This window comes from Zonotrichia albicollis, chromosome 4 (genome assembly GCF_047830755.1).
Source record: "Zonotrichia albicollis isolate bZonAlb1 chromosome 4, bZonAlb1.hap1, whole genome shotgun sequence".
Lineage (NCBI taxonomy): Eukaryota > Metazoa > Chordata > Aves > Passeriformes > Passerellidae > Zonotrichia > Zonotrichia albicollis.
The window spans coordinates 19,392,058-19,412,934 of NC_133822.1; the positions used below are offsets into that span (position 1 = coordinate 19,392,058).

Genomic DNA, 20,877 nt, shown 5'->3' on the forward strand with positions numbered 1-20,877 from the left:
GAGAATTAGCAAAAGAAACTGAAGAGAATTTATGCACCACTATTTTTGCTTTAAAATAAATTCATTAAAAGTAAAAGGAAAGCCAGCAGCTGCAGGGTGAGCCCTGGAAATTTAAATCCATCTCATAGCTTGAAATAAATAATTCTGCTAAGGCATTTGAAGCAAAGAATCACCTTTGTCATTTCCTGAAGGCTTAAATTTAAAATACTGTATATATTCTAGTGTAGTTTACCCTGATTCTCCAGGGAAGAAGAGCCTGAGTTCATCTCTGCCATAATCCACACAGCAGATCCATTAGACGCTCAAGTGCTCAAGTGTTCTGAAAGCTGAAAATATTTAGGAAAGAAAAGAAAAAAAAAAAAGCCTTTAATTTATTAAAAGAACTAACATAAACTCAGCTTCCTCTTGGACATGAGGAAAAGCAGTAAGGCAAAATTATCTTACCAATGGGAAAGTATTTCAGGAAAACTGAGGCTGTGGTGTCTCATTCAGCCAAGCCACAACTGAGATATACTGAGATATACAAAGAAAAAATATTTTTGCAAGAGAAGCTAACTGAAACACTTATTAAAAAAAAAAAAAAAAAGGAAAAAAAAAGGAACTTTTCAGTGGTCTTTGCTAAGTAAGTCTTTAAGAATTAAAGACAATTGAGTGTGTTCACATTTCTGAACGTTCATGTTGTGGTGTTCTTTGCAGAACAATAAATTTGTAATCTATGGTCTTAGAAAGCATTAATACAATTTTACTGGCAAACATCTAGATAGTTGAAAAAGAATTTATTATTTAAATGGTTTTTAATTCATTTTCATGGATTTATGAATATCAGCATATGCCATTGCTTAGAAGGTACAATAAAAATATATTAAACACCTAAATCCTAAAATAAAAATGTATAGATCACCTAAATCCTAAAGAATGAGTGGCTCCTTACCTGCTACACTATCAAAACCTTTTTTGGTTCTCATCTACTTGAGGGAGTGCTTTTGGTGATAGTTTAGCAAGCCTGAAGGAACTTGGTATTAAAATTCTCAAGGATTTCCATACCCACTGATGTGTAAGGGAATAAAAGATATGTAAATAAAAACCTTTGTTCCTAAGGATCTGGCTTTTGTTTCTTTTCTACAAGTGCTAAAACTAGCTGTTAAATTCTTGTTGAAAATTACTGTTTGTCTAAATATTTCTCCCCACTGCCCTGCCTTTGAAAAGGTTGTAAGGACTAAGAAGGAAAAAAAGGTTTTCCAAAAGGTTATTTCCCACTCTAGCTTTCAGTCAGATTTATTAGCTATTGAATGGCCCTTTCTTAGCCCTGTAATCTGTAAAAAACCAATTCACTTTTTCTCATACACCAAATGAGTAGGTATCGAAGGAATTTTTTGGTTGACATTGTAAGGGAAAAAGAGGAAATCTCTGGGTATTATACATCTGCCTTGTCATTTCATTGTCCAATAAATTTGTTCTGTGTAAGATTGCCTCTTGGTTCATATCAAATTTGGAAGTCTAACTCACTTTTTCCTCCATGGCCCCTTTGTGAGCTATTTCTGTACACAATGAAAACCCTGATATATCTCTGTGATGTCTCTTTATAAGAGCACCACTATCACTCTAAGGTTTCTTAGTCTTTCTTTTTCCCTTTCCCACTTCCCAAACACTTTCTGCACCCTCAAGACAAACCCTGTTGCTTGTTGCTCTGAACTGAATCATGGTTTGGTGTCAGATCTAATTGTAAATATAATTTTTTGTTTACAGCATGCATGTGGCATCATATCTGTAAGAAATAAAATATCATATTTGAAAAGAAGGAAACAATGTTCAAACAAGGTTCAATCTTCAAAGCTCCCGCTTTTCCTTTATTTTTATTAATGCTTTTTTTTTTCCTTTCCTTTGTAAATACTGCTATAATTACTGTTGCAACTTTCCAGCCCTTTACTCCATCACACTTCCTCTGTTAAATAGGCTATAAATTGCTTTTTGCCTCTGTTTCAAGGTTTTCTGTTGTCTCTTTTTCCTCATTAATCACTCTGTTTATAGTATATGTTACCAGAAGATCAACTTTTACCTATATTGGCATTGCTCGCCCTTCTTCTATGATTTTTTTTTCACTAGGGAGGATTTTAACATGATGCAATAATAATTTAACTTCCTTGAAATCTAGTTTTTTTTATCCTCAAAGTTCTTTTTATTTATGATATACAGAGCTTTGAGTGCATTGTTAGTTAAGGGAATACAAACTATTTTGTTTATCAATCTCTCTTTGTCCACTTGCAATTTTTTTCTTCTTTTACAAGGGTTGCAGAGTCCTGTCGAGGAGTATGAATTGGAAATATTCCCTCTATTCTGTTTCTGAAGTACTTAGCAAAGTGGCATATTTCTTAATGTAATTTCAGAAATAACTTTTTACAGCCCCATAGTATTTTGGTTGGGTCAGTGCTAATCTTTGGAAGACAAAATGTTTTTTCAGTAACAGGCCTGGACTGTTGTAACATTACTTTTTACGTTCAGCATTTTGTGGACTCATACAAGAAGTTTTTGGGGTTTTTTCCTCTATTTCCCAGTTCCTAACTAAATAGTCTATCGATAACATGGTATCACACAATGTGCTGGAGAAGAAGCACCTTTGCTCTTCACAGGACTTCTCCTATTTCTCTTGCCTTTCTTGCTCAGCTTCCAGTGGGAGTGTGTGCTTACATTTCTCTCAAGAAGGCAGCAAACCATTATTTTCAGTTTTACTTTCTTCTTGTTTTTCCACCATCTTGCAGAAACTTAAGTGTGGCCAGTGTTTGCAGAGACACGTTAGAAGAAAATTCTGTGTAATCTTGAATGTGTGAGGAAGGACACAGCTCAGAAGGGCTGAGTGGAAAGAGATCCCTGCCATTAGATGAGTTTATTTTTAATATGCTTGCAAAGTCTGGAAAAGGAACAGTTCACAGCACACAGACCTTAACCATGTCTGAGTTCAGAAGTAGATTGTAGTAGTTTGTAACCACAGACATTATAATTTGAGGGTTACTATTTTCTGAGAAACCACTAACATTGCAGTCTGTGGTTGCATTTCCTAGATAAAGTTTAGTGCTGCCACCTGATCCTTGTGTGGAAACAAAAGAATTTTCCTATAAACTTGCAAAGCAACATATGGCTTGTTTTATTTGTTAAATAGTCTGGAGTTCTCTGGTGTATCAAGTACACTGCTTTTTCTTTCTGTCTTCATACAGATTTATATGTTGTGATTGTGTGGTTGTCATTTCTAATATAGTGTTGACTGTGATTTGTCAATTGAGTATTTAAATATCTGTATTTTATTTTTGATTAGATATTCTTAATCTTCTGACTGGTATCATTTCAAGCACATGTATAGAGAGCCATGTAACAAAGCCAACTTTGTGACTATAACTTGGTTCTCCAGCCACTGATCAAATATGTAAAAAAAACAAAGAGAGGAGAGAAAGGAATTGCCCCTCAAGAGCCATTTTGTGGAGTGTTCTTCCTTACCTTCTTACAGGAAACTGGGTTTTTCCATTTTCTTGAGTCTATTAATATAGTACTAAGAGGCTCAAATACTGCTCTACCCTTTCTAGTTAAGGAATAAATAAGGGACAATTTTTACCTTTGCAACCAAAATCTAAGTTAGGATAGAGTCTAAATGTAGATATAGCATTAGAGGAAAGAGCAAAGACATTAGGGAAAGGTAGACACATGCTGAGAGAATGTACCTGCAGCTAAGGCTTTGTTCAACAGTAATAGGTAATAGCTGAATTTAAATATAAATTTTAATTTATATTAGTTGATAATTTACTCTAATGACAGAAATAGAGTAAAAACAGATAATGATTGAGTACCTAGAGGAGAGCACTTAGTGGAAGGTCATATAAAAGAAGTGAGGATTCTTGTCACAGAAGGAAAAACTAATATCAATGATTAAGATCAAAAGGAAATGACTGAGTTGACCAGGGAACTATTGTGCAGGGCTGGCTCTTTGAAGACTGCTGAACTGAGTGAAAGGGATAAAAGGGTTTTCTTTCCATTCACTGATATCACAGCAAAGCTATCTTTTCATCGTCTCAAAAGAGTGTCATTGTTTCGCAGGACTCTATGTTTGCCCATTTTGAACTGCAGGTATGGGACAGTGCAAACCACATCAGCCAGTTCAGGAGTGTTGTCAGAAGTTGTAGGGTTATGTTTTTTAAGACATAACCTGTGAAGAAAGCTGTGTGTTTTATGGAACTGTCTCATTTCTCCTGAATCCAGTCAGCAGAGTAACATTTCAGCTCAGATGAGAAACAGATATTGGGATCTCAGAGAAACAGATCTGTATGATTCATCCTGTGAATAATCACAGAAAAAAAAACCAACAAATCAAAAGTGTTGTGGACAGCTGCCAGCAGCCTGGTAAATCCAAAGGCTGGGATGAAGCCCATGAAAGCAGGAGTCTTTTTGTGCAGTCACATGAGATTGTCCTGTCTGGTGGCCACAGAATCTGTCTGGTGACAGTAAGTGTTGAGGTGACTTTCAGGTGGTAACAGGAGGTGATCAGTGTCTGAAACAGAGAATTGTTTATAAACTGGGAAGATAAATCAGCACTTAATTTGGTTTACTAGAATGTGGTAGATTGTGATGGTGTTCACAGGGGTTTTTAAATGAGGGAAGAGACGAAGATCTGACTCTGTGTTTCAGAAGGCTTGATTTATTATTTTATGATATATATTATATTAAAACTATACTAAAAGAATAGAAGAAAGGATTTCATCAGAAGTTTAGCTAAGAATAGAAAAGGAAGGAATGATAAGAAAGGTTTGTGGCTCAAGCTCTCTATCTGAGCCAGCTGGGCTGTGATTGGCCATTAATTATAAACATCCAATATGGGCTAATCAAAGATCCACCAAAGATCCAAATGCTGTTGCATTCTACAGCAGCAGATAACCATTGTTTACATTTTGTTCCTGAGGCTTCTCGCCTTCTCAGGAGGAAAAATTCTAAAAATCCTAAGGAAAGGATTTTTCATAAAAGATACCTGCGACAGTAGATGAATCCTAGAGTCACTTAGGTTGGAAAAGACCCTTAAGATCACTGAGTCCCTCTGTTAACCTCACACTGCCAATGCCACCACTAACTCATGTCCCCAAATGCGACACCTACACGCTTTTAAAATTCTTCCAGGGGTGGTGATCTAACCACAGCCCTGGGGACTTGTGCCAATACCAGCGGAAATGAAAGAGAATTCTTTCCAATTTTACTTTTTCTGTTTTTTAGTATCAGTGTAATGAACCAGTGTTCCAAAAGGGTATTGCTAGTGGTTTCTGTTTTCTTGCATTTTATTAATAGACTTGTAGAATTTAATTGGGTTTTTATTTGGACTTTATAGTCCAAATACTTATTTGGACTATGTAGTGTTTCAAGTATCGTATCAAGGACACTTAACATCAGTTGTAAGTATTGTATGGGTTTGTAAGTATTGGGATGTAAGTATATGGGATTGTAAGTATTTTATGGGTGTAAAATTTTCTAGATATAGAATATTAAGATATAGCACTTTATCAGTTCTCTAATTTGCTTTGAAGAGTTTAATGGGGTAGGTTATGGGATTTTTCTGCATTCTAACACAAGACAGTATTTTGGGACCTTTTGACAAATTAAACTGGCATGAGAATATAATTATAAGAACAGCATATTTCTGTAATATGTAATTTTCTGCTACTTTTTCTGTTAATCTTGCCGGAGTTCTGTAGTGAAAGAAACCTTTTTCTCGGGATTTTTCTTTGGTAAACTAAATTAAAATAGAAAAAAAATCATAATCACTTTTCACAACGATTTTCATGTGTACTGCATTCTGGAACAGTGGGGAATACATAGTTACACATTTTAAATTTGGGATTTTAGACTTTTTCTGCTATAAAAATAGCAAAAGTGTAGTTTTGCAGAAACTATTCCATTTTGGCTGAAATAGAGCAAACAACTAAAGGTAAGAAATAGAGCCTTCTTTTTCAGTTGAATAACTTCCACTGAAGGGACTTCTTTAAAAAAAAATTAGTTTGATCCAATTTGGGTGGGTTATTAATTTTGTACACTAATAGCTTATTGTAAAATGCCACTTAAATATACAGATGAATTATACAACTTCATAAATATCTTGTATTTCCAAAACCTTAGAACTCCACCTGTCCTCCAGCCAACCTTCCCCACTCCCCCAAATCCAAGCTGTAAATATGTATCATAAAATGTCTGTACTGCCCTGCAGTCAAGCAAGCCTGTAAACAAATTTGTGGGTAGTGCAGTGTTATGTCTAACTGGTGAAGAGTAATAAGGACTCCATTTATATTTACCTTTGATTTTCTAAAAGTTTTGGTTCAAAAATTTAAGAAAAAATCATAAATCATGTATGTGAATAAATACACTAGAAGTCATGTTGTGTTCCTGGCTGAACCACTGAGGTTTTTTCCACTTCCTGCTTAATTCTTCAGGTGCATCACTAGTGTTTCTGTTTCTTCCAATTTGGAATGTCTAGAACGAAGGCATAGGAATTGCCAATTTCTCCCAGATTTCTGAGGCACTCTCCATCTACCTCCTGATCTCCCTGAAAAATCATTTAAGATCATGAGATTACTTTTACTGGGTGCTTTTTTAGCTTTCTGATAATATTACATTTTCAGGATTTATAGGAATCTGAGTATTGTCATTTTGTTCTCCTGAATCTTGGAAACAGAACGCTTGGATTAATAATGTCACTGTTTATTCCATGACTGGCTTTGGGAATCTGGGAATTCAGTTTTGGGACAGTTTTGTGACATTAGCCCAGCAATTTGTTTCCTTAACCAAATACTGCAGGTATCAGGGATGTTTTAAGAAGTGGGTCCTGGCTTTCTCTACTGTAATGCATTTGATATAGGATAATGCTAATTTAGGGGGTGGGGTGTTGGGTATCCTTTGCTGCTTTTTACTGCTGTATAGAGATTGTCCCTGGCAATTCCCAAAGTTTGGAAGCAAATGAACAATTTTGACAAGTTTTTGTAAAAGTTTAGACAAAGCTTTGATAATTTGTATCACAGGTTAGAAACCAGCTTTGGTGTTGTAGCCATGGCTCAAAACTGCACCAGGGGAGGTTCAGACTGGACATTGTGAAGCTCTTCTTTAGGAAAGGGTGGTCAGACACTGGGAAAGGGTTCCAGAAAGCTGGTCATGCCCTAAGACTGTCAGTGTTTCAGAGGTTTTTGTATTTCTATTAATATAGCTTTTAAATGGTTATTTTTATCTTTTTTTTCTCTCTCTTCTTTACCCTTTAGTACTGAATTTATCAATTTTTATAAAGCTACTGCATACATTTAGTATAACTGTAACAGGGAAAAGAGCATAGAGGCAATAAAAATTTAGCAGGAGGAAAAGGGATGACCTTTTTTCACATTTGGGACTTTTATTTTTTTTTTTTCATATACCCTTACATGCTTTTCTTTTGGAAAGGAATTTGTCAAGGAAGCAATAACGGAGGAGCAGAAACGAAGTGAAAAGGCAATTGAAGAAGCAGTAAACAGGACAACAGAGGAACTGATGGAATACATGAAAGAGCAGAAGAGGGTGAGTTACCAGTGGATAATGGGTTTCATCGTGAACTGAGAAATTGATAAAATTTGCTAAACCTCAGACCTCTCTTAAAATTCACAGGAAGACAGAATCAGGAGTTGGGTCTTCAAACCTTTCACTCAAATAACAAACAATTTGTTATTATGATACCTTTCTTCATATATATTTGCAGACTTTTAAGTCCATTACAATCTGAAAAACTGACATTGATGGTTCAGTTAAAATTTATAGCATTTCTTATTACATAAAGTAACATAAAGATGGGGCATAAATGCTGTCTATCACATTTAAATTGTGATCTGAGCTCAGATCATAGAAAACACTTCAGTACAAATAACAGGTGCTATTTTATGTGCACAAATGAATTTTATTGGGCACTTTTTATGCACACAAAGGCCATTAATTTTTTCCTCTCAACCCATATTATCTGAGAACCTGAAAATGTACTAGTATTCTATTAAGTGTGATTTATAGTCAGTGCATTGGTCTTGTTATGAAATGTTGCAATGTTCTGAAAGTTGTTTTCAGATGTTCTATTCATGCTATATCCTGGCAGTTTAATGCTTGTGTATAAACAGCAAAATGTAGCTCAAGGGACTTTGATTTGCTTTCAGTAGGAGGAGAAAAAAATAACACACTTCTCCCCTTTGAAGCTCTTTATAAAAACATAAGCAAAAAATAATTTTTAAAAACCTCTTTCATATGGCAGTAGCAGCCTGAGATCAAATTTCAGTATTCTCAATAAACAAAATCACTCTGCTTGAATCTAATGGGGAATGTTGTCCTGAGAAGGAGGTAGAAATAATGAGTTTGGCCTCTGCTTCTATATTCCCTGCTTTTATAGGTTAAATAATACTATGGGAAATAGGATTTACCTTCAGAAGTTTCACTCTGCTGGTAGTTAGGATTGCAGTTGGGTGAGTTCCTTCCATTATGCTGTGTGTGGAGACATTTCCTTTTAGCAGGATTTGTTTGATTTGGAAAGACAATTTAAACAGAATCCAGTGCAAAACATGATCCATAAGGATGTTTGAGTATATCTGAAGTCAGTTGTTTATGAAGGATAAGCTGTAGGAAAGGTGAAAGTAGGTCTGCTATTAAAATAACTTTTCATAACTCATCATAAGTGTCATAAATGAATGGGTCAGTAAGGCCTCCAGTGCAGATATATATGAAAATATCCCCTTCAAAGAAACAAAAACTATGATTTATCTGGTAGAGCATAAATTCCTTTCATTTCATAGAGCATATTCAAATTTTTCAGCCAACCTTTTTCTCTTTTTGATCAGTTGACACATATCCATTAATTTTTTAAAGAAATCGTACATAAGGAGAATTAGATTTTTCTGGCATAAGATTTATAAAGACTGCCTCTATTCAGGTTTGAAGGAAAAGACTTGTTTAACTCCAAATCATGTAGCATAATAGCTTTTATAGAATTACATAAGAGGCAGAGGAAATGGTCAAAACTCATACACCTGTAAGAGTATAAAGATACTTTATGGACTGTGCTAAGAAGCAGCAGCTTATGTAAGGAATTCCTGGAAAGAACTCAGGGAAAATGCCTTGTCTGGGATTTGGAGAGGTTTTCTGGGGTTTTTCGATTGACAGGGCATCCCAGGTACCAACTTGCATCTGAGTCATGATTGTTTTGAAAATCTGTTTGAAAATCTGTAGAACCCTTCAAACCATGGGCACAGCAGTATTTGTACTTGGTTAGCAGGGGATTATTTGAATTAGGAGAAAGTTGCTTAACAAAAAGCAACAATAGCATCATGCTAAAATGCTGGCAAGAATAAATGTAACTTCTTCTGTATTGAAGCCAAAAAAGTCACCAAAGCTAGGGGAGAATTTGTTGGCATGTCTTTCCATCTTCAAAAAAAAGAACACTAAAGCTAAAACAAAGAGAGAAAAAAAAAGAAAAAAAAAATTTGATTGAAACAGGCATTTTCATACAATAAAGGAAGATGTGGTGTGCACTGTAATTATGGCATATGAACTCAAGTTTTTACAGATATATTGCACTATGTTGGCAGCAGTTCTAATTATATACTGCAGTCTTAGTTTTATTTCATCTGTTCTATAATAAATGAAAATTTTTATAGTGGAATTTTTTTTTTTTATTGTTGCCATAGCTAACACCTTAAGAATGGGGATATGTAAGATGTGAAGGAAATTTCAATCAGGAATTTAACTCTTTATTATGTCATGATTATCTCATAGCTGCCACCATTCCAAAGCAGGTGTCAAAACTGAGCTGGAGTCAGGCTGTCCTGTCTGTTCAAAGACATTTTTCATAGCTACCAAACTTGTAGAGATTTATTTCAACATTTTAACACCTTGAAGAATCTGTCTGAGTCAAATTGAAATGTACATTAGCCAGAATTGTTTTCCCCAGCAAAGGTCCATCCACACTATGTCCAGAAAATTATCTTTATTAATTGCCTGAAGGTATATTTGACTGTGTAGTCTTGCTTTGCGTTCATCTGCAATAAATTTGAGGAAGGCAAAACAATGCTTCAAATTATTGCTGGTGTGGTGGACAGTGGGGGGACAGTGGTGAAGGGTAGCACACAGATAAAAAGGCACTTGTCTTGGTTTGGAAAGACAGGTGTCTGCTAAGGAAGGCAGGAGCCTCCCCTGAAATGGAAAATGGAAACCCTCTCCCTCCAAATTGTTATAAATTTTAAATTAAGGGGCTCTCAGGCAAAAATATGAGAGCAGGAATAACAGTTCTTTATTAGGGGAGAAAATGAAAAGATAAAATAAACAATGCAGTAAACTAAAACAACACTGACAGAGTCAGAACACAACCTGACACCCTGTTGGTCTGGGTGTTGGTAGCAGTCCAATTGGAATTGTGGCAGCAGTCCTCCTGAAGTGTTCCAGAATCTCCAGATTATATCTGGGTAGGAATGCTTGGCTCCTCCCTCTGGGCGGAGCATCTCCCAATGGGATGCTGTAGCTCTTATCAGCCATGCAGTGACATTCAATGGCCTGTTATCAGCAGGTCTCCCCAGAGGAGGAGTGGTTGTGGAAGAGATAAGGAAAACTGCCCAGTTAACAGAGGACAACTGCCATACAGATGGCAAATAGAAGACAATTTGCTTGGCAATCCAGGACAGCACTGAAGTGGAGCTGAGTGGAAAGCCACTGCTTTCACATCTATCATAAAAATAAATCTTGTTTTTGGTTTGGATTCAATGCATATCATGTGCCATAGAGCTCTGTCTAAGACACAGATGTAGAGGGAAGCAAAATCTTTCAGTTTGGTTAGAATGGAGTAAAGAAGCACTTGTCCTTAAGTATCCAAAGTCGATCTGTTTTGATGTAAGCTCAAGAATGACTGACCTACTTATCACTATTGTCTTTTGTGGCCTGGTGTTCACCATGCTGTAACCTCTGGCTCTGCATTGTTGTTTCTGATCACCTGAGTGCTCTGGAAGCACCCAGCCCTGTGAGGAGCCCAGCACATTAATTGCCCCAATTGGGACTAATTGGCACATTCCAGCCCCTCAGGCTGTGCCTTAGTGAGTGCAGGAAGTGTTTGCCAGCTTTTTGCATTAATTGTTAACTATTAATCCTTTAAAAAACCCCAGAGCTGAACTACCTTGTATAAGGAAATATCTCCACAAGCCTTCAGTATAAAAAAAAGCACTAGAATTTTTTTAAAGGATTAATAGTTTTATTTTGCTCAAACATATTGCTGATGTGGTGGAATAAATGTACATGTCTGTACACTCAAGTTTAGGTGTGTACATCCATGTTTGTGTTTGTTACCTGGGCATCAGAGCAAGGAGTAGAGCCTAATGCCTTGTAAATTCTGGTTTAGGATTAGAGCTCCCAAACTCTGATCCCTGAGCTACAAAACAGAAGCATAACAGTGCCCTTCCCTGACCTGTACAACTGCATTGCTTCTGCAGTATTTTTGGTTAAATTCTGATTAATGGGTACATGCTGCTCTGTTAGGAGTAAAAAGACAGGCTGGGCCTATCCCTGCTCCGCATTTCATGGACTTCACATGGGGCTTTGGCCCATTTACTAAAACAGTTTCCTTCATTGGCTGATGCTGAAGTAAGTGGATATAAACAAAGCTTTTTCTCAAACTGCAATTTGTAAGAGCTACAAGGAAATTTCACATTTGTTGTTTTCCGTTCCAAGGTTGACTGAAATTTTGGAGGTGTGTTGCAAGCATTCCAGATATGTGAGCAAAGGAGAAGTGTGATAATTCCCTGTGTAAAGGGGAATCACAGCTTTTCCCTCATCCAGATCACACCTTTTCCCTCATCCTCTGCTTGCACTTTGTCTCCTCTCCCTGGCCCAGCATGTGAAGGAGGTGCTGCCTGCACCAGGATGGCCCAGGGAGATGGAAAGTAAATACAAGAATTGCTCTAAGGTAGCAAGGTGAATTTTCAGAATCCACTGGTCTGAGAGAAGCCAAGCCAGCTGACTTAAGAGAGTAATGCTTCCTCTCTGAACTTTGAAAATAAATAGTAAAATAGCAGATAAGCAATATCTGAATAGAGTAATATCACTATTGCAGTATATTAATCTCCTTGCTTCTTAATCTTATTTTGGGGCTGTGTGCTGGCCTTTTCTTTGCATTCATACTGTGAACCTACAGATGTTGGGCAGTTTTCTGTAACTCCTGCTGTTCTATGAAGACAATTCCTGAAATATATTTAAATTTTATATGAGATTATTTTTTTCATTAATTTGCAGATCGGAAGTAAAAGACACAAACAAACTTTATACTTTTTTTTTTTTTTTAATAACTGAATTAAAATATTGAAAGCTATGTAATACTAACTTAAGCAAGCATTTCTGTTTGTCAGGGGACATCTATACAGACCAGAATGTCACCCAGAGAATTCTGGTGGAGCTTTATATTTTCAGGTGTCTCATAAGAATTCTGATGATCAAGGCAATTGATTGATCATTATTGTACTTCAAACTGAGATCTGTATCCAATTATTTGTTGTTAGAAAGGTGAGGAAATTCTCTGCTCTGCTTCTTATTTTTTCATACTTGGACAATGTTCTGGGTTCTTGAACATAATCTGCAAATGTTAAAACTTTCAACAAAACTTTTTGTTTAAAACTAAGCCTTGTTATTTCTAAAATCACACAAATGTTAGGAAGTCTTATAGAATAGAGGTTTACAAAAGTATTCTGTTACAATATTCAGGTATTTTGCCTGTGCTGTAGGTTGCAGGTTGTTAATAAATGTCACAGTTCAGTAATTTACTGCCTATTCACTTCAATTGAATGTTTAAAAATATTAATTCAATATGTTTTATTTATTTATTATTTATTTATAGCAGACAAAAAAGTGATCTAGATTATTATGCCTAATTTATTTTTGTGACCATTAGCTGTACAGAGATAAAAATAATTTTTGAAGTTGGTATACAAAGGAGAGAGTAAGTTACAAGAGGAAAAGTTTTCTACCAAACAAATCTTGTGCTGAATAGGTTATTTAAAGTACTTCTCTAAATCACAAAGATTCACTTCATGAGGTGAATAACTAGCCAACAAGCAAATTTTAATTTTTCCTATTTACACTGACATCCATCTCCCCTCAGGAAAATCTGCTGCTTGTTTTCTGGCAGCAAAGCTGAGGACATTAATCAGTCACCTTTTGTCTGCTAATTGTACACAGCTCTTGCTGGCTTTAAAGGACATATTTTGGCCTGTCAGGAAAAAACTCCATGTTGGGGCTTGAGTAATCACTGGAATGACAGATCTGTTTTTAATGCAGCGCCTGTTTCCCTGAAGGTCAGGCACTTGCCATAAATGCACTCCCATCCTGATTTAAGGGTCGGATTCTGAGAGCAGAGATGTCACCAGTGTAACAAAACTCTCTGTACTACTGTGTGCTCCCATATGATTTGTGCAGCTGTGCCTCATAACCTTTAGAAGAAAACAGAGCTAAACATTTCTCTGACTAATGTTTACCAAAATACTGCAGAATTGAGAATAGAATAGCCAAAGAGATACTTTTGGGGGCTTTGTGTTTAATAGATAATTTTTTCTGACACTACAGAAAATAAGGGCTTATTTCAACCACAGTATTTATATTTAAGAATCACTGGCAAGCTGATATAAGCCATGTCTCCCAGGAAAGCAAAAAAAAAAAAAATAGAACAAGTTTCTCTTCTGTTTTTTGCATAGAAGAATTACCCCTTAGTTTGCTAATAATGGAGATGCTTTTTAGAAAACAGAATTCCAGGCTCATCCCAGGGATGTGTAGGATGTGCCAGGACAGGCAGCTTGGCTCTTTGCCACATAACCAGAAGAACCAGAGTTATTTTTTGCTCTTTTCTGAAAAAAGACTTGGAATATTTGGAAAATACTGTTTTACCCTGATAAAACACCTTTATAGAAGGTCAGCTTATTCCAGGCAAGAGCAAGTCATAGCTTTCCCCACTTTCAGTGGGATTATTCTGCAGGGTAACAAGTATTTACCACTTGAAAGGGGAATTGTGCATTTCATTCAGTGCAGAGATGCAGTGTAGTCACAATGCCTTTGAAGGGAACAAAAATAGTTGTGAAGTTATATCCAAGACAGCAGGACATATCTGACATAATCTGACAGTAATTCAGATTAAAACTGCTGATTTTCTCCATGGTTATCCTTGTTTTTCAGGGTTATTTTTAATAGCATACTGTGTTTATGGAGTGTATTTTGTATGCTTTGATAGACAAGTAAACCTTTGTTTCCACCTTTTGAGTGGGCTTCTAACTGATACACTGACTTTTGGGGTTGGTTATGATACAAAATCCCATTTTAGGGGTTTTTCGAGTGGCACCTGCTATGTGTCATAATTAAATATATTCATACAGATCTGATTTATCATGAATGCACTTTTAGAACTTCTTTGGAGTTTTATGCTTGATTTTGTCATTTAGCAGCAAAGCCTATTAAATCTATTGTGAAAGCACCTTTACCAATACAGATTGTGGAAGATGATCTGTTTTACAATTGCTGTAACCCCTGTTATCTATGTAGATTTTTTTTTTTCCTTAAAATGTAAAGTATTTTCTTTGCAATTTCCTCATTCTTTAATATTTTAAGAGAAGATTTTCTGATGAAAACTAATGTCTTACATTTAGTTATTTAAGCTAAAGACTGAAAAAGAATACATGAAGCTCAAGTTTAATTAGATTTATCCACCTGGTGGAGGAGAGGCTGCTGCAAATTCATTTGGGTTTTCAAATTGTCTGAGGAATTGTCAGTAATTCACTCCTGAAATCTGACCTTATGAGAAGATGTGTGCACCTCTACATAGTTACTCTGTGATTCATCCATCAGAACCATCACAGAAAATCGTCAATTTTCTTAAGTTTTTCTTAAACAAACCTGACTAAAAGTTCTCCCTTTACATTTCAAATGCTGCAGTTGAAATAAGGTTTTAGTTCTTTACAATATTGGCATAAATGCCTTAGTTGTCATATAGGTCATATAGTCATTGTAAGGACCTTGTAATTTATAACCCTTTTTGTAGTGTAAGAATTAGATCAAACTAATGAGGAAGGTCAGTAGAAGAGAATTAAGATGTCTGTGTGGTGGCTGAAACTGGTTATGATTGTAAAAAGGGACTTGAAAATAATAATACTACCAGACCAAACCTTCAAACATGAGTTTAATTGGAAATAACTTTGGCTTATTGGCCCCTCTTATCAGAGAGAAAAAAAAAAACAAAACATGTTTTTTCTTGCCATTGTTTTTTAATTTCTTACTTTCAAAGGTGACTTTATTGCTGTAGAAAAATCTCTATATGTAATTGGTGTTTCTGCCACTGAGGAAGTGTCAGGAGGCTGAACCCATTTTCGTCTTACCCACACACCAGTCTTCATGCTTATTGTCCTAACTGCAATCAAAGCAAATTTTTAAAATTAAAAAGTGGTTTAAAAAGCTGTTTGTATTTCTGTCCAACTGAGAATTGACATAGTGTTTAACTACTGGCTATCTATATTTTGTCTTTCCTGAAATTATTGAATTGGATGCTTTCTAGACTTTCATTGTATGGGTAATATCTCTATTTAGATAAGTCCTTGAACCTTCTGTTGTTGACTGCACCTTTCCTTTCCTTTCTGTGCTTCCATGCATGATGGTAACTCCTTTTGTGATGCATCTACTGGCAATAACCATTGCCAAAAATCCACAAAATCTCCTCTTGAAAAGTGAATCCTAATGTAGCTTTAAACCCAAGAGCTCAGATTCTTTGGGTGCCAATCTCATTTGGATTAGAAATTGCTGCTTTTGCTTTACCTGAATTCCTAATTTTTTTCAACTCTGCACATCCAGTATTTATTTTCTTTTAAGTAAATTTGCTCAATTATTTGAGTTCTAATAAAGTAGATAGTTACACAACTGACATGATGATGAATGGAAATAAAATAAGAAACCCCTATACCTGCCTTGCAGAAAAATACTCCATGTGAATGTGAAACTATTGCTTTGGAAGGCCTCTAAATTACTTACAAATGTCTTGAACAGAAAAGAGCTCTTCCCATATAGTACTACATTAACTTCAGTAACTAGACTGGTATTGCAGTTACTGCAGGTTATTACATCTAATATTCAGTTTTTTAAAATTTATGGTCGACTTTATGGTTCCAGCAGGAGTGCTGATGTGATTCCTGCAGAGGACTGATGTGCTTGCATGGTTTAAATGTGTCTGCTGCAACCATTTCTGGCTCTAGCTTAGAACTATCATAAGGATCTGCCCTCTTTCTAATTCCTTATTCCAGGGATTGTACATCAAACACACAAATCTGCTGCTTTCAGACCTGAATCATGGAACCACAATGGTTTGGTTTGGTTTGGTTTGGTTTGGAAGGGACCTGGAAGGTCATGTTGGGTTCCAGCCTCCCCACCATGGGCAGGGACACCTCTCACTGACCCAGGGCACCATCCAACCCTGCCTTGAACACTTCCAGGCATGGAGCATCCACAGATTCTCTGGGCAGCCTGCTCCAGCGTCCCACCACCCTCTGGTTAAAGAAATCCATTCAGTCTGCAAATAACTGTGCAGGGTTTCTACACAATGCTGTTGGTTAAACCAAGAATTGACACTTGCTTGGTCTCACTTTGTTATTCACATTGAGGGGCTGATTTTAAAGATAAAGCTTGGCATTCACTCCATTTATTGGGTAGTAGGCTAGAGTATGTTGTATCGTATATTATTCAAGTTAACATTGTGCGTTAGTGGTGGAACAAGTCCCTGTACCAATTCCTGGTGCACCCTCTCCTCTGTCTCCTTGGTGAATTGGCAGCTTCTTCAAATTCCCTACCCATGACAGGTAAATTATTGTTAATCCCTGGTCTGAGTCATGGGTACAATCTGCTTTCTGAATCAATTTTCAACCCAGATTCACATCAGGGATTGAGTGTCTTAGAGCAGTATTTATATTAGAAGCTCCATATATCCCTTGCAGATCCAGACTGCAATTTTTCCCACATTGGGGATAGTTCCTATGCATCATGAGACATCAGATCCTGGGATTAGGATGGGCAGGGCTGACTATTCCCCTCTCAGGAAAGAGATCCTAATCCTGTATCTTACATTGCATCCCTTACTCCAGATCCATCTACATGGAGAGATTGCAGAAGGCTGGAGATTTGGGAGAGATAGAGAGAGAAGGAAAAACTAATAGCTGGAGCAACACACTCTCACCTTGAACACAGTGTTTAGGAAAAGAATTTGGGAATACAAGGGATAACTTAAAGAGATGTTGGTAGGAGGTGTTCCAGTAACAGAGTTCTTATATTAGCATGTCATATCTCTGTGGATAGGAATTTATGTTACAAATTAGTGACTTCCAATTATTGATCCATTCCTGTTAAGTCACTTGCAAAATCGTGCATCAAAACCAGGGAATTTAGTTTTGAACTCTTGTAGGTAAAGCTTATGCCCTTAGGCAGTTATTATCAGAACTTTGATATGTGTTAGTGTTTTGCAAGTGTGCTTGATTTCGAGAGTCAAGCACAGCTTTCTTCTGAAGGTTTATTATTTGAAGACAAGTGCAAGTGAGAGAGGTTACGAAAATCAGTTTCTTTTATGTTATTAATCTCAAATGAGTGATTTTTTTGCCTTTTTTTTTTTTATAATTCTTGCTATATTTTAATGTGCCTTAGAACAAAATAGGGTGTCATTACCATTCTTGTTGCTGAATGTTTGGCTTGGCATTTGATGCAAGGCCTCAATTGCAGGCTGACGTGCCAGCAGCTGAAGCTGAAAACAAGACTGCGGTGGGCAAACTCAAGATTTAATTTCAGAAAGAGTGTTTATATTTTCCCTGGGGCCCCATTAATGGGAGTCCAAACCCTAAACGTTACCACCAACACATTTTAACAGACCAGTTTCCCAGTTTTTAAAGTGTGGTGTCACCTTGAGTGTTTTTCTTTCAACTTTCCCCCCTTCTTCTCACTTTTAAAGAAAAGCTTTAAAATGCTGTATCATTTTGGGCTGAATTCAGTGTTGTGTTTGGGAAACATAAATTTCTGTGTGAAGCAACAATAATTCAAAAATATTTAGTCTTATCTTCTGTTTGTGCATCAGCTATTTTAACAACTCAGCTGCCGCAAGGTACCAGTGCAAAATTTTGTGTTACTGCAGAGCTCACCCCCATCCAGTGTGTCCAAGGGGTCCCCACGATGATGTCCTGAATCCACCTGGTGTCAGGACATCTGAACTTGTGACCAACAGGTCAGTGCAAATAGAGACTCCTCTGGAGATGGGGTCACTGAGAGTTCCTCAGCTCAGTTTCCTGCTCCTTCAGCTGGGCCTGTTTTGTGGCTTTAATAGGATTAAAGAAACATTTACATTGATGTTTTAGGAGCGTTTTCACACTGCTCCTTTACCCAGCTCAAAGAGCAGCATAAATCCAAAGGATTAAGCCTGGGATTTATGGGATGTTGTAGTGTAAGATGAGTTTGGTGCACCTGGCTCTCCTTTTCTCCTCTGTGGATAAGGATCCTGGAACAGTGTGATGTATCTGCAGGGGATACAGAGGTGAGCCTGGCATTTCTTCCTGAACTTTTAGATCTCTGTAAGCTTTGAAATTATTGTTTCCAAATATTAAAAGGAAATTTTAGTCTCCTGTGGAGGAATGTAGTATTTCTATCAATTGATATTAAAAGGAAGTTATAGTCGTCTTCTGTGGAGGAATGCAGTACTTCTGTTGATTGATCCGATCAGGCATTTTTCTTCAGAGGATATTTTGGCATTTTTCTGCCACTTTTCAATAGCAAAACATAATGCATTCAAGAAAATGTTTGTTTTCCTGGAAATTACAGTGCTCTGGTTTTAACAAATGGAAAGGGGGAAGAATACAATTCTATGCCACTTAGTTTCATTGAAATACAAAGGAAATTGTTAAATAACCAAAATTATAATTTCCAAACTCTTTGTGATCATTTATGCTGATGAAAGCGATTTAGTTGAAACTACATACATAGCCTATTGTAGGGTTTTCTGCAATTACTTCAGTGTAAAATTGCCAGAGTTTGAAATTCTTTTCTTAAGTTAAAACTGTTTCATATATCCTTTTGTGCCACAGTGTATTAATCTACAAAGGCTGAGATTATGCCTGTACTCTTTAGTCAGGCGAGAGTCCAGCTGAAACTGAAATCGAGTGGTGTTATTACTGAGAAAATATTGTGCTATCAAAGCCAAAAAGGGAAAAAAATAACAGGATGAATTATGATGTTCGGCAAGGAGATGACTGGATACTCCAGTATTTCAAAGCTGCTCTTGTGATTGAGATGTATTGTGTTTTTAATCCAGTGTGTATCATCTTAATTGCTGTAAGAGTAACTTTGGATTTGCTCTGCAAACACATATTTATTCAGCTGGCTCTGTGGATGTGGAATATTCACAGGAATAAAGACTTGCAGTGTGCACTGTGCTAATATCACCCAGATCTGTCTGTCAGTGGAGAGTGGTATGGTTTTCTCATCATCAGGTGATTGGGCTCCACCTGAGGTCCAGAGAAAAGCAAGATCTGACACCCAGGGTCCCTCTGTTCTGCAAATATTTGATAAAAAGGCAGAGGAGGCTCCCAAAAGTCTCTGTTGTCCATTAGGAAGGCTGTGTGTGACAGGAGGAAGCAGAGCATCCTTACACACCTCTGGTCCCCTGCAAGTGAGGCTCTGCTGTGTTATCCTGATCATCCCTCAGTGTTAGAATTTCATGGTGTACTTCTGGAAATGTGAGAATTGTAACCAGATCATCTGTTTGAAGATCGGTTGTTTTGTGTTCTGTATGACTTTCTCAAAGTATGTTTTGCTATTGAGTAGAGAAAAAAATTCAAAGTTCTTGATTAGGTGTGTTTGGGATTAACCATTTTTAGTGCATCTTGTGACTCTTGTCCAGGGACATTTTCAAGAGACATTTTGATTAACCAAGAGTAGGTAACTTAAAGTAAAAAAAAAAGAACAAGAACAACAGACCCAAGAAAAATCTATGCATCCATGTGTGCAAATGAACATGAATACCCTTATCTTGCCATCCTTTTTAGTGAGAAAATTAGGTCAGCTGAGTTTTGAAGCTTAAACATTTAATATTCTATTAGACTGATAAGTGAATGTTTTGAGGAGGAGGAGGAAGACTTTGGGAATTTTTTGGTCATCCTTATGAAAATAAAACCCTAATTATTTGCTGTCTTTGTCTTTCAAATTCAGCCATATGCTTGTAACCATATTTGTTTTGCACTGTCATTTCTTGATTCAGAATTTATGAGAATGTACAGCTAGGTATTTTTGTAACATAACAGCAGTTATAAATTTGATCTTTAAGTTGGTGCAATTTTTTTACATTGCTTTGTACTAGATGGAAAGTTTAATCATTTCAATATGATCACTTGGATTAATTAAAGCTAAGAATATCATCTGCAGTTTTATTTTCTTAGTCATAGGTCAACTTCTTGGCTTTTTCCAAGTCCCTGCTGTACCATTCTTTTAGCACCAAGGGGATCCGAAAGAGTTTTAGAAAGTTAATGATGGCCGTGCTCAGCAAAGGCTTTTTGGCATGCACCTGCAGGGCTGTCACACTGCAGAAGAGAAGAGGCAATTGTTCCACCCGGATTGATTTTATTATGAGTTCCCGGTGCAGAGATCAGAAGTTAGGTCACTGTCTCTTCCATCCCTAGATTTTTGTGATACCAGTTCAATTACACTGGAATTGAGGCCCAAAGAGACAGGGACAGAAGACAGAAGCCCCTTTTCCCCATTGTTTCCATGACATGCAGGGGCAGTTTTGTGGTCTCTGTGTTTGTGTTGCAAAGATCCAGAAATCACAGTCAT

At 36.7% G+C, this 20,877-nt stretch overlaps 1 protein-coding gene across 5 annotated transcripts in view; it reads left to right on the plus strand.

Annotated features, from left to right (window-relative positions):
* CCDC91 (coiled-coil domain containing 91) overlaps positions 1-20,877 on the plus strand; it is a 119,491-nt gene that overhangs the window by 80,269 nt on the left and 18,345 nt on the right. For all 5 annotated transcript variants that reach the window (XM_074539010.1, XM_005482717.4, XM_026790839.2 and 2 more), the window contains exon 12: positions 7,447-7,560. In XM_074539010.1, the coding sequence (XP_074395111.1) occupies positions 7,447-7,560 (114 nt within the window). The remainder of the gene's footprint in view (positions 1-7,446; positions 7,561-20,877) is intronic.